The 14,919-nt window shown below is 39.1% G+C and overlaps 1 protein-coding gene across 6 annotated transcripts in view; it reads left to right on the top strand.

The window, feature by feature from the left end:
• ACYP2 (acylphosphatase 2) overlaps positions 1-14,919 on the top strand; it is a 172,334-nt gene that overhangs the window by 55,671 nt on the left and 101,744 nt on the right. For all 6 annotated transcript variants that reach the window (XM_079792301.1, XM_079792297.1, XM_079792298.1 and 3 more), the window contains one exon: positions 1,701-1,767. In XM_079792301.1, the coding sequence (XP_079648427.1) occupies positions 1,701-1,767 (67 nt within the window). The remainder of the gene's footprint in view (positions 1-1,700; positions 1,768-14,919) is intronic.

The raw sequence follows: 14,919 nt of genomic DNA on the forward strand, positions 1-14,919 counted from the left end.
ACAGGCCGACACTCTATCCACTCAGTCAAACCGGCTAGGGCTAATAGTGTTTTCTTAAATATACACTAGAGGCCCGGTGCACGAAATTCGTGCACTTGGGGGGGTGTCCTTCAGCCCAGCCTGCGCTCTCTGGCAGTTCGGGAGCCCTCGGGGGATGTACGACTGATGTGGGGAGCGGGCCTAAGCCATCAGTCGAACATCCTTAGTGCTGCCACGGAAGCAGGAGAGGCTCCTGCCACTGCCACTGCACTCACCAGCAGTGAGCCCAGCTTCTGGCTGAATGGCGCTCCCCCTGTGGGAGCACACTGACCACCAGGGAGAAGCTCCTGTGTTGAGCATCTTCCTCCTGGTGGTCAGTGTGCGTCATAGCGACCTGTTATTCCACTGTTTGGTCAATTTGCATATTAGCCTTTTATTATATAGGGTTTTTATTGATTTCAGAGAGGAAGGGAAAGGGAGAGAGAGGTAGAAACATCAATAATGAGAGAGAATCATCTATTGACTGCCTCCTGCATGCCCCACACTGGGGATTGAGCCCACAACCTGGGCATGTGCCCTGAATCAGGAATCGAACTATAACCTCCTGGTTAATGGGTTGACGCTCAACCACTAAGCCACACTGGCCAGGCTGAAATCTTAATATCTCATCCTAAAACACCCTCACAGAAACATTCAGAATAATGTTTGACCAGCCAAGTTGACGCATGAAATTGACCATCCAAAGGGGTATTCTTCTCATTTTCTCAGAGATTGAATAAGTTTAGGAAATGGCATTGTTAATTTGCCAAAAATGCAGTTCTCTTGATGTTTCATATAAATAGAACAGTATGTACCTGACAAACTAATTAGGCTATCATAGAGTTAATAATGGGGGTGATAAAAATAATTTCTAATAATAAAAAGACATATTTACCTCTAGAAATTTCCTTTTTCCTGAACTTTTTACAAAACTAAAGGTTTTAAAATGTCATTCATGTTGACATTTTTCTTTTTTATTAACATTTATATCCTCATAGCAGATATTGTGAGTTTTGCATTTTAATAAGTGTTTTGAATTTAGATTTAGCATTCCTTCTTAAATATTCACTAAGGCCCAGAGATGAAAATGTTCCCATATGGAAAATCATACATTTGAACACAAGTTAACCTATAGTTTCTTTACACAAAGGCTGCTTAGTTTTATATGTAAGATATTAAACCTTGTAGGGAACTTATGTAAGTGTAAAAGAGTCCTGAAGAAGATTTTCCAAAGAGATAATAATGGGGAGATGAAAAGGGAACTAGGGTTGAGAAAATAGGGGAAGTTCAAAGAGGACTTTAAATGTATCTGAATTATACTGTATAAAACATTGATACAAAGAATATAGGCTCTTATCGCTTGTGTAATTAGCAATAAATAATAACATATCTGGTCTGACTTCCTTATTTTGCTGATTGCAGAATGGTGGCTTAGAGAGGTTGAGAGGCTCAAGGAAGGTCACACTGCTAGTCAATGGTAGAGACAGGACTAGAAGCCAGGTCTCCTGACACTCGGTCCCAGGCTCTGTCTAAATATCTATCCAGTCAGCAATGTACTAAAAAGATCAAAAATGGCTTTTTTTGCAGACATTGAATACAGAAAATATTAGCTAGTTTAGAAGGGTGGTAGATTTTCATATAGAAACTCAATTGGAAGATCTAAGTTTAATTTTATTTTCCAGAACCAGCGGGAAAAAGGAGCAAAGTGTCTTGGAGAAGGGACTGAAGAACTGGTGGATCTGGAGATGGGTAAGGGAGGGAGGGAAAGAGGGCACAGCAGGCACCTGGTAGGGCTGGAGTCCAGGTGGCACACGGTGAGTGGTCAAATATGGGTCCCCTGGAGTGTGAAAAAGACTTAGCAGTTGCCTATCCTGAGTCCTGAAAGTTGTCTTAGTAGTTTAACCTCTGTGAGCATAAAGATCTAATTATTTGTACAAATGATTTCTGTTGAACTCTGAACCTGAATCTAGGTTTTTAGGGTCTTCTAGTTAAGTGTTATTTGGAAATAAAACAGTACTTAATTGTATTAAGCACACACATATACATATATGTAAGTCAGGGTTTCAATAATATGCTTTTCTTTGTATACAAAACTAATATTATCTATCCTCACTTTGAGTTATTTTTAATACACTTATATTCTGGTTTTCTATCTTGTCAAAATTTAAGACACACTTCCACAAAATAGAACAAAGTCAAAGCAGAAGAAGAGACTTTTAGAGTTGAAGAAGTCCTCGAATCACTTAAGCTAACTTAACTCACCTAGGAATTTAAAGGACAAAAGGCCTGCATTTATGACTCCCCTTTTCCACTCTAACCTCCTCTGTGAATGCTCCACAAGGACAAACATGTTTTTTTGTTCAACCTTTTATCTGAAACGCTGTGCCTGGCACATAATAGGTGCTCAAAAAAAATATTTGTGCAATGAATGAATCCAAAGGCTAAACTTGGAGCTAGTGACAGAGGTTAAACAATTCTCAGTGCATGGAATATTGCGGCGAGGCTGCCGGCGGGCAAATAGTTATCGACAAAGGGCAAAACCAGCCAATGCAAGGAAAAAAGGCTTCTGAGCAGGGAAGTGGCAACTATATAGATAAATGGCTTGTGAAGGAAGAGTGACAGGTATCCCAAGGTGTCAGGTAAAGTAGAAGCAGATTAGCAATAGAAACCAAGTCTTCTTGCTCCTGGACTAATATTCTTTACAGTGTACCACTTCACTTTCTCTAGAGACTAAGAGACAAGGTCATGACATACTGACTAGGACTGTGTTCAACAAATGCCCCTCCCCCTCCCCACCCTCAGCCTACTTCAGTACATCTCTTGTGCTTTCTGTCTCATCTGTGACACAGGGAAGTTTGTTGTCCTACAAGAGAACTGAGTACTGAAAATAACACTATGGGCCAAAGTGCATAATTATATCTGCTTCCTATTTATAATCATTGTTAGCAAATCCGGACTGAAAGTGGAAGTTCAAGTATACACTTTAGGACAATGCCAGCCATTTACTTTCTCAGTGAGAAGGAATAGCTTCCATATAAATGTGTATTTATGTTGTATTTAATACAAACATATAATTATATATATATGTATATATATATATGAAATTCTTTTAAACTCCTGTAGCTTTATTACCTGTACAACTCATCTATATTATCTTGGAGTATCTCTTCTATTGCCATCTTGAACAGATATTATTTATTTTAGCTATTTAAACATTTTATCATCTTAATTTTTCACTTAAGACATCTCAACAAGCTTTTTAACTCATGATGTCAGAAACTAAATTTTATATCCCACTCCATGATGAGTAGGCAGTAGGCATGTGTTAAATATTTACTGAATAAATGGAGACTTAAAAGTGGAATTTATTGTAGATTCTAAGTTCATTTTGTAGTGTTAGAATAAAATATCTCAAACCCAAAATGGTCTTTTAAAATGAAGAGCCTGTCCCAGTTAGAAAGAGATGGAAAGTATCTAGTTCTTATTCAATCTTTGTCTTCCTGATTTCTGATACTTGACATAGAATTGAGCCCAGGTGTGTTCTAGGGAGATGGTTTTGAATAAATGAATAACCATCTGACCCTTCTCATATCTTCCACTGGACATTGTGGTTTGTCTCCCCAGCCAGGGGGTTTACCTTCACTACCCACAGCGAGGAGGTTCTGGGTGGAGATTGACCCCATACCAGTAATTCCATCACCTCGACACAGTGAGTTGTTTAGGTCATCCAAAACTAAGCCAACTAGTGACTCAGACCAATTTAGGCTAATCACTAGTCGCTTCTGTTTACAAAGGTTTTTAATTGTTCTGAGAGAACAACAAAAAGCCAGGTGTCACTGATCTTCTGGATGAGTGTTGAAACTGCTGCAGTCATTTTGTGACAATGAGGAAGCCAGCATTAGGATGTCAGAGCAGAGAGAAGGAAAGAAAAGAAGTCTTTGGTGATATTGTTGAGCCTCTGTCAAGTGAGTCCCATCAAAAATCCATTGAAATCTGACCAGGTTTAGATTTGGAGTGGCTTAAACCTTGTACAATTTTGAGAGTTCTCTTTATGAAAAAGAACGCAAGATTACAAATGCAAAATTAAGTTCAAATGTGAATATTTCATTAGAATGAAAAATCAGACCAAACCATGAATTTTGAAAAGCTGAAAAACGTCACAAATATCCCCAAATCAGCAATATTTTTTTTTGTTTATTACCTGCCTATCACATTTTTATGGTTCTTTCCTCCTACTTTTAGGGATGCATTTTCTTTGATGTCCTTTTCATAAGAGAGTAGTATTAGAGAGATTTTGTATTATTGTAGAGAATTCAGTGTTTCCCCTCCCAGGGTTGATCAAAATTTATTTTGTTTTATTTTGATAACTTTAAAAAGTTTATTTTAGTTTTACAGCATACTTGTAATCCCATGCAAATTGTGTGGATTTGTCAATTTGGAAAATTTTGTCACATTTCATATGTGATTTATAAAATTTTAGGACATTTCAAATTTTTTTGAACAATGATACTTTAAATCTTTTTTTTTTTTAATCCTCACTGGGGAATATTTTTTCCATTGATTTCTAGAGTGAATGGAAGGGAGGGATGGGGGAGGGGGGAGAGAAAGAGGGAGGGAGAGAGAGAAACATTAATGTGAGAGAGACACATGGTTTGGTTGCCTCCCACACTCGTCCCTACTGGGGCTGAGGAACCCGCAACTGAGATACAAGTGCCCTTGACTGGGAATGGAACCCATGACCCTTCGGTCTAACCACTAAAGATTTTCCCCCACACCTTATGTTTATAAGGACCATCTGCAGTATGTGCTATCTTGTGTATCTGAAGGGTTTGGAGCCACATGAAAGCTTTCCCACATTCCTTACATTTATGTTTTCTATCCATTGTGATTTTTTTTTCATGATTTTCAAAACACTGGAGTTAAACAAAGGCTCTGCCACATACGTTGCATTTATATGGCTCCTCTCCATATTTCTGATACTCGGATGGCTTGTGTCCAGTGTGACAGCTGGTGTGCCTTGGGTGGGGTGAATGATGCATGAAGACTTTTCCACACACACTGAATTCCCGTGGTTTTACTCCAGGAAGAGTTTTCTTCTTCAGATTGAGATCTGAAACAAGGCTGCCGTTTTCTCCACATTGACTTAGCTTTTTTCGCTTCACAGCCTTTCTATCATATGACTTCTGCTGAGGCCAGGTTCCCGAAGTTTTCCAGCATCACATCTCTCTAGAGTTTCTCCTGGGAGGGACCCAGTAAAGGACCCTTCACTCCTCCAGGATGAAGTTCACAGCCACAGCCTCAAAGGCCACTGAGTCCATTCCCAGGTTCCCTGGGCCTCGCTGAGTCCTTCCGACGGTTCCCGTGGCCAGTGCATCACGCTGGCCTTTCGTGTCTTTAAGCTTGTTTTATACAGTTTGTCATCTGAATCTAGATGAAATTTCCTGGTACTGACTCACTTTCAGTAATTGAGTTATGGGTTAACAAGTCCTCATCTTGTAGGCAAAACCTAGTTCCTATGTAGGACTGATCAGTAATCACTATCTTCTCAGGGAAATTATGGAGGGAACTAGAAGCTCGCATGCTGTGTTGTCAAGGCAACCACTGCCATGCCTTCCCAGCAACAGGATCTGTTCCTATGGTTGTTGCCGGTAAAACAATGTTAGTCTGCCACCACAAGCCAGGGATCAATTTGAGAATGATGCCTCTCTTGACGACTAATCAATGAGTGCATTAGCTTCCCATACAGAGACCACAGCTATGGCAAGCCATGTTAAGCTGATGCATTATCTTCCTTCTCCATTACATTTGAAGTTCTGATGGCAGGACACGTGCTTTCTTTGTTCAATTACATCTATTTGTGAGCCGTAGAGATTTTAAATCCCACAGCTGACCCAGAATGTTCAACTGGGCAAGTCTCAGTGGGTTGTTACTTTCAAGAGAAATGAAAAGTCCTAAGTGTATAGAGAACAGCCATTGGTGGAGTGGTCAGTAGTAAACAGAGTGGTAGGAAGGAGTAGTGGTGACTCCAGGAGGATGAAAAGAACCAAACACATGTCATGGAGAATGACTTTCTCCACAAGAAGCTGACATGAGGCTCCAGGGTCCTGCGGATAACTGTACACCCCCTACCACGCCCACCCCCACCCCCCAAAAAAAGGGGGCACAATATGGTCTCACAACCTTTTGGAGTCTGGACAAAACCACCCTTAAGAAACCAAAAATAAAAAATAAATTCTACATTCTAGGTGTAAGGTGGACCTGATGAATTAGGATCCCTGACTGTAAAATACTAGAATGGTTTATATGCCAGCATCCTTAAGAGCCTGGAGAATATATCCATTAAGGACTGCCTGTGTAAGGATTAGATCCAAAAATTATGACTTGTTTTATCTCTTACCTTAAAAATAATTTAGGTTTGACTTTCTTCTTATGGGTTTGCTAAAACTGCAAGTAAAAATCACATCATTCAAGCATGAATTTTGATTATTCTTAACCATTTAATAATATTACTTATTAGGAAAGGAATACTTTAAGAATCAGCAAAAATGGGCTCCAATTTCTGGGGGAGTCATCACACCATCAGTCGCTTGCCTTGCACTGCCCTCTTCCTCCCAGCTGAGTCCAGCCAGAACAACAAAGGACCCTGGAGGCTGGTGCTCAGAGAATTCCTCATCGGGAACATTTAAATATGGACTCCATATTAGATGACACTATTAAATTTATGTCATTTTTTAAAGATATAATAGTATTGTGATTATGTAGATGAATGTTCTCATTTTTAAATGAGGAGTATGGAATTTTTAAAAAATTTTATTTAGCTAGTTAATCCTCACCTGAGGATATATTCCCCATTGATTTTTAGACAGAGTGGAAGCAAGGGAGGGGGAGAGACAGAGAGAGAGAAACTTTGATGTGAGAGAGACACATTGATTGGTTGCCTATTGCACTCAGATCGAGCCGACAACCGAGGTACGTGCCCTTGACTGTAATTGAACTCGGGACCTTAAGGTTCATGGACTGAGGCTCCAACCACTGAGCCAAACCCACTAGGGCCAATTTGCTCATATTTTGTTTAGGGTTTTTGCATCTATGCTCATCAAAGATATTGATGTATAATTTTTTGTGTGTGATGTCCTTGCCTGTTTTTTTGTATTAGGATAATGTTGGCCTCATAAAATGAGTTAGGAAGCATTCCTTCCTCTTCAATTTTTTAGAAGAGGTTGAGAGTGATTGGTATTAAGTCATCTTTGAATACTTGGTAGTATTCACCAGTGAAGCCATCTGGTTCTGGACTTTTGTTTTGGGGGAGCTTTTTGATTACTGTTTCAATTTCATTACTAGTGATGGGTTTATTTAGGTTTTCCAATTCTTCATGGTTCAGTGTAGGAAGAGTGTGTGCATCTAGGAATTTGTCCATTTCTCCTAGGTTATTCAATTTGGTGACGTTTACCCTTTCCCAGTATTCTTATATAACCCTTTGTATTTCTTTGGTGTTCATTACACCTTCTCCTCCTTCATTTCTGATTTTATTTCTTTGAGTCTTCTCTCTTTTTTCTTAGTGAGTCCGGATAGAGGTTGGCTCTGCTCTGCTCACTTCAGGACCAAAATGTTCATTCTCCAATTGCCAGAAGAACTGACTGCTGACAGCTTACCTCTAAGTCCTTTTTTCTGGAATTGTTCTCAGCTGACAAGAGATACTCTGCCTAATTTTATGTTCCTCAGCTTGCATCCAATGACTGGCTGATGGTAAAGTATAACGGCCCAGAAACCCTGGCTTCATTTCAGGACAACTGTGGAGGGCTATCCCAGCCCAGAGCTTCTAGGGTGGCTGAGGCTTCTGTCTCAAGTGCACAGCAGGTCAACTCCTCCCACAGCTCAACCCTGGGGCTTTCACTCTTCCAGGGTTGTCCCCAAAGCCTCCTGCATGCATGTCTTTGCCTCAGAGTCAGTGTCCTGAGGAACCTAACTTAAGACATTAGGTCAATTCAAATGAGCCAAATCCTCCCCTTTTATGGTAGAAAATCAGCAGATAATATCTAAAGGTGATAAGATCACTATATAACAATGTGAAAATATTATCTGAAGTTACACAGATAACCACCAGAATCAAAACCAGAAATGATGAAAAAGGGTGTCCTTGAACAGAGACTGGGGATTGATTAGTTGGAGATGTTTGTTTCCTGCTAAGATTTTTCTGAACTACCTGATTTACTATCGTGTGCAATATTACTTTGATTCAAATATAATTTTAACATGAAATGACTCTTAGAAACAACTAATTATGGAGAGGTAGTGGAGTCAGGCAGATGTCTTCAGAAGATGTGGTCTAGGATTCAGATGTTGTCTGGTGCAGATCACTTATTCCTTCAGAGCCTTAGTTTTCTCACGCAATAAGGTGGAATAATAATAATATTGAAATAAAAACCACTTAAAATTATTGTGAGGTATAAATAAAATAATGAAAGTGAAGATGCTTAGTAACGCTATAAGGAGCCATATTAGGTGGAAGAAATACCTGTTAGAGTCACTAGCAATGTACAGGAGAACACAAAAGAGCAGTGGCTTCTAGCTGTGGATGAAAAGACTTCGGGAATGGTTATTTGAAGTTGGTCCCAAGAAGAAAGAGGGATTTTGATATGGAGAGGAGGAGTGAGGAAGGAGATTTAATTTAATTTAATTTTTAATCTTTTAAAATTCTTCTTATCAAAGTAATCCAGGGACATAATTTATAAGCAACAATTCAGAAGGGTTTATAATCTCCTTCAAGTCTTTGTTCAAATGTCACATTTTCAATGAGCCCTTCCCAGGCACTATGCTATTTAAAACTGTGACCTTGGCCTCACTCCTGCTCCTGCTTACCCTGCTTTCTTCTTTCCTCATAGCACTTATTAACTTCTAACACATTAGAACTTATTATGTCCATGGTTTATTTTTTCTTTCCCCCTGACTGGAATGTGAACTCCACTAGGTCACAGTGCCTCACACATTGCGGGGACTCAATAAATATTCATTCAGTAAATAAAAAATGTAAAATAATCTTCCTGGCACTATTGCTTCCCACCCCACCCCATCTCACTCCTCAGAGGAACCTGCTTAAAAAAAATAAAATAAAAACAAGACAGTATATTATGTTGGAAGTTTTCAGGCATACATAAAAGTGGAGAGAATGGTACCGTGAACCCCATGAACACAGCTTCCACAGTTATCGACATCTGGCCAGCCCTGTTTCTCTATCCCCCTATAGGAAGGGGTGGCATTTCAGTATTTTAAAAACAAATCCCAGACATCATGCTGGTTTACCTAGAAATACTTCACTGCAAAAGCTATTTTAAAATCCAACTTCCATGCCATTATTATATCAAAATGAATTTTCTTATATCATCTTATATCCAGTTCATGATCAAATTTTCTGAATGTTTCAAAACTGTTCTAATAAGGATCCCAAATGAAGTTCCCACATTGAATTCAGTTGTTTTCTCTCCTAAGTGTTATTTACTCTGTAACTCATTCCCCCCCCGCCCCCATGCCATTGATTAGAGAAACTAGGTCAAGTTGTCTTGTGGAATGTCCCATATTCTAGATTTGACTGATTGCTTCCTCATGGTGTCTTTTTAACTTATTCTCCAGAGGAAACTACTTTAACAGTTTCTGTTTTTAGTTCTTTTTGTGATTACCTTGAAATCTCTAAATGTGTTGTTTCTTGATTTAGATATGATGGTTGCAAATTTAGCCCTCTTGCTCTGCCTCCTTCCTCCCAAGATAATTTTGTCACTGATCTCTGCTTTCTCTTCCAGTCACCTCTTTGATTTCAGACAATATTCTTGAACCTCTATATGTTCCACCAACCAAGAGAGCTTCTCTTGTTGAGGACATCTGTGCTCGGATGGTCCCCTTCACCTGCTCTTCTCCCCTTTTACTTCCCAATCTTTGTCAGCGGCAAATTTTAAGTGTTCTAGGTGGATAACATACTCTTTTCTATAATCACAATTTAGTCTTCTGTGATTTGCCTAAGAGTTTATTCTAAAACTGTAAAAAAAATTTAAATGACCATTTACATGAACATGGCTTTTCAGATTCAGTTCACTGTAGAGCCAAAAATTACCCTTTGGTTTCCTCTTTATGGGGTCAGTGTTAGAACCCCTGTGCTAGTCACAGAAGTACATCTCTTGTATTTCATAGAAACAGATCCTGATTTTTTCCACTCTACCAATTGTAGAAGCCATGTCACATTTTAACTTGCTTTCTATTTGGTCTATGTCAGGAATGATATATGAAACTGTGGTTTAATTTGACCATTCAAGCCTCAACCTATTCATAAGGGACTATTTTTTTTAACAATGATGGAGGAACAGACTAGTATTTTCAAAATGTAAAAAATAGTCCCAATGAATGGGAAATGAGTCTGGAACAGTATTTAAATCACATAATGGAAGCCTTAAATACCATGCCAAGAAGCTTGGATTTTGTAGATCCTAGGGGGCTCTTGAGGATTTTTAAGGAGTGCAAGGTACTTGGGCCTAAGCCTTCTTGGAAGTTACCTCCTGAAAAGGGTGACCTTCCAGGGCAAGATACCTCCAGAGTAACATAGTGCTCACCACATCAGAGAGCGATGTGGCCAGAGGGCTATGTGAATACTATGTATTCACCATTATAGTATTATACAAATAGCTATATGGCTCTAAGCATCCCCTGTGTTCTATTTATTTATCCTTCTTTCCCTCCTCCAAGTAATTTTTAAGGCTTTTTGAGATCTATAGTCAAAGTGCTTTACAAAATGTTTGTATCCAAATACCAGCAATGTGTGAGAGTCCCCGTTTTGGCACAACATCAGTAATACTGGATATTATTATTTTTTTATTTTAGAGAACTTGATATCTCATTCCTGTTAGGACAAATACAACTAAGATAGGATTCCCAGGTACATGCCAGAGATTTAATACAAGCCAGCTTAAGCAAAATATGGGACTTATTGTTTTATTCATCTGAAGGCTGGCCTCAGGGTTGACTTGATTCAGGAATTCAATTGATGTCAGAGAATGTGCTATTCTTATTCTATTGCAGACAAGCTTTTTCTAAGGAGGGAGATATGGTTGCAGGCAGTTCTATTTTTCAAAACTCTAGGCTTAGTTTTATTACCATTTTTAGTTCAGGAGGCCTCTTGATATAATTCTACATTTATCAGAGCTCATTTTATTGCCATGCTAGAAACCCAATTTCAGCTGATTTAAGCGCCCCCCCCCCAAAAAAAAAAAAAAAGTGAATATATCGGCCATGGAACTGGAAAGTCTAGGGAGAATGCCTGCTTTCAGGAACGGCTAGATCCTGGCGCTCACACAATGTCATCAGCACTTGATTTTTCTTTTTCAGCTGGCTCTCCTCCCTGTTGTGGTTATTCTCAGGCAAGCTTTCTCTGCCTGTTGGCAAAATGGTTCCCAGCATGTGCCCAGACTGGGAATCGATCTGGTGACCTCGAGGTGCATGGGCCGAGGCTCAACCAACTGAGTCACTCTCACTATGGCAATCATCACTATATTTATAGAACAAGCTATCTCTGAAGCACATGACCTTTGAAGAAGGCTAATTTCGCCCTGGCCTGTGTGGCTCAGTTGGTTGAGTATTGGCCCATGCACTGAGAGGTCGCCGTTTGGATTCCCTGTCAGGACACATGCCTGGGGTGCAGGCTTAATCCCCACTAGTGGGTATGCAGGAGGCAGCCAGTTGATGTTTTTCTCTCCCTCTCCCCTTCTCCCCTCCTCTCTCCCTAAAAAATCAATAAAAACTGAAAAAAAGTCTAATTTTAAAGGCTGCAGTAGATAAGTATATTGTCTACTATATAGTAGGAGTTCAATCAACATTTACTGAATGAATTTCTTTGTAAGTTTGCATTTCCTATAACATCCATAACTAATAGTAATTGATGATCAAGATAATATCATATTTAAGTGCTCTGTTGAGTAAAGACCCCTGACACTTAAACTGCTTAGCATTTAAGGGTTTAGCATGCACCTAAAAGTATGTTTGAAGTATGACACTGAAATGAGAGAAAAGTTAAGTGGCACTGACTTTGCTGGGAGATTGGAATAGTAATGTTCACTTGACCTGCCTTGCCTTGGGATAGTTGGTAGGTGGCAGCAGTCGACTAGGAATTACGGTTCATTTAAACAGGGCATTGGAAGGGTTATTTTTAATGTTATTATATCAGCAATTTTTTTTTCAAAATAAAACATTATAGCTGCAAAGCACTAAACAATAAATATAAATAAGCAAGATATAGCTGATTTGCAGAATATATGTTACCTAAGCCGTTATGCTATAGTCTCTTGACAAAAACTTATTTTTGAAAACTCTAGGCTTAGTTTTATTAGCAGTTTTAGCTTGTTCTTTCTTATAATCTTTATTTCTTCGCTTTGTAAGCACTGACAATATTAATGCTCCTTTATTGACAGCAGGGATGGCATATTTGAACTTTCATTCTGTTTAAACTTTGATTTACTCTGATTGTGAAGATTTTGCCCCCAGGCATTGGCCAAGCTTCAGTTATAGAAAAAAATAATCCATCTTAGACATTTAAACAGACATGGATTTAACATTGGGTATTAGACGGGCTAGGTTATGAAATTGTTGTGAAGGCTAATGAAAGAGTCTCTGGATCAGTGGTTCTTAACTTTAGCTTCGCATCACCAGCATCTGGGTTGCTTGTAAGAATACTGTAGTGATTGTGGAATTCACATATTGGGCATGTATATGTGTACAGTCAATAAGCTCCTCTGGTGATTCTAATGTGCACTGGGGTGGAGAACACTTTGAGGCTAATGTTTCAGGATCGACTCTCACTTCCTTGGGCCACCAAGGAAGCTACGGATTCTTCTGCAATCAGGGAATGTGCTGAGCTGAGAAGCTGCTGGTTTTAAAACTGCCACATCCAGGAAGTTGCCACTCTAGAACCCATCACACTTGCTAATATTAACTAGTAAAACGGTGCCCTGCACCTTGCCTCTAGGCGCCCAAGAAGCTACAGTCACGGTGACCTTAATGAACAATGCCCAGAAAAACGAAGCTCCCCCAGTAACTGTGCTTATCACGGAAGGAAAAGCAGAGAGCCTCTGCCTTGCTCACCTCCACATGTAGCATGGTACTTCTGATGGCAGAGTCTCTGTCATGCAAGGAATCCTAATTGCAGGAATGTCTGGGAGATATAAACTTTAAACTTTCCAGCCCTGCAGAACAAAAGCAAGCTAGACAGAGATTTACATGGATGTTTTATACCAATCCAGTGTTCTACCAAAGGCATCATGAGAAAGATGAGCGGAGTTGTCTTTTCTTCTTTATTCTTCAGGGACCAGAACAAAGTCTGTTCCCATCCTTTACCTTTAGACTCCCAGGACCAATCAAGCTTTCCACTTCACCCTCTCTTTTCAGAAGGCAGTTTGGTTACAATTCAGTTCATTTAGAATGATTCTGCTTTATTCCATTCGATTGCTTCCAATTTTGCTTCTATCTCTCAGACACCCTACAAGTTAATTTCTTAATGGAATTTAAGATATTTTAAAAAATACATTTTTATTGATTTTAGAGAGGAAAGGAGAGAGAGAGAGAGAGAGAGAGAGAGAGAGAGAGAGAAAGAATAGTTTCAGATTTATAAAATTATTATGAAGATAGTTCAGGAAGATTAATATCTTACATTAATATGGTACTTTTGTTATAATGAACCGGTATTGATACCTAACTGAAGTCCATACTTTATTCAGAGTTTCATGGTTTTTACCTGAAGTCCTCTTTCCATTCCTGAATCCCATCCAGAATACACTTACATTTAGTCATCCTGTCTCCTTAGGGCAATTCTGGGTTGTTTTGCAGGCTTTCTTTGTGTTTTTTTTTTTTTTTTTTTTTCATGGCCATGACAGTTTTGAAGATTACTGGTCACATACTTTATAGAATGAAAATGGACTTTTATTTTTTTATTTTATTTTAAAACTTTACATAAAAATTTCAAACATGTACAAAATTAGAAATAGTATAATGAATCCCCATGTACCCATGACCCAGCTTAATAAATACCACCAATTCAGTATGTTTATTCTATCTAAACTGTTCTGCCTTCAACTCCCAAGGATTTTATTTTTGATATTTTTTAAACTATATTTTTATTGATTTCAGAGAGGAATGGAGAGGGAGAGAGAGATAGAAACATCAATGATGAGAGAGAATCATTGATCAGCTGCCTCCTGCACACCCCACATTGGGGATCAAGCCTGCAACCTGGGCATGTGCCCTGACCAGGAATGAACCCTGACCTCCTGGTTGAGAGGTCAATGCTCAACAACTGAGCCACACCATCCAGGCAACTCCCAAGGATTTTAAAGCAAAATATGTGATAGCACCCTCATATATTTCAGTTAAGGCCTCTAACTGTTAAGAGTCTAACACAGTGGTCGGCAAACTCATTAGTCAACAGAGCCAAATATCAACAGTACAACGATTGAAATTTATTTTGAGAGTCGAAAACCGACTTCTGCGCATGGGCCACAAAGTTTCAATCACACTGTACATGTGCGCCCACACGTGGTATTTTGTGGAAGAGCCACACTCAAGGGGCCAAAGAGCCGCATGTGGCTCGCGAGCCGCGGTTTGCTGACCACTGGTCTAACAGGTAAGGCCTTTTTAAAAAATATACCTATAATTCTATTACCACATGAGAAAGTTAAAGATAATTCTATAGTATTTAATAGTCAATCTGTGTTCAAATTTTAAAATATCAAGCTGGGGGAGGAAAGAAGCTTTAATGTTAAATGTAGTTCTGAGTTTTTAATATTAACTTGGACTGTGATGAAGAAAAAGTGGTTCAAACCCAGGACAGAATCTCCTCTGGGAAGAAATATGCTTCCCTGATAAAAATGCTTA

This window comes from Cnephaeus nilssonii, assembly GCF_951640355.1.
Source record: "Cnephaeus nilssonii genome assembly, chromosome: 15".
NCBI classification, from domain to species: domain Eukaryota; kingdom Metazoa; phylum Chordata; class Mammalia; order Chiroptera; family Vespertilionidae; genus Cnephaeus; species Cnephaeus nilssonii.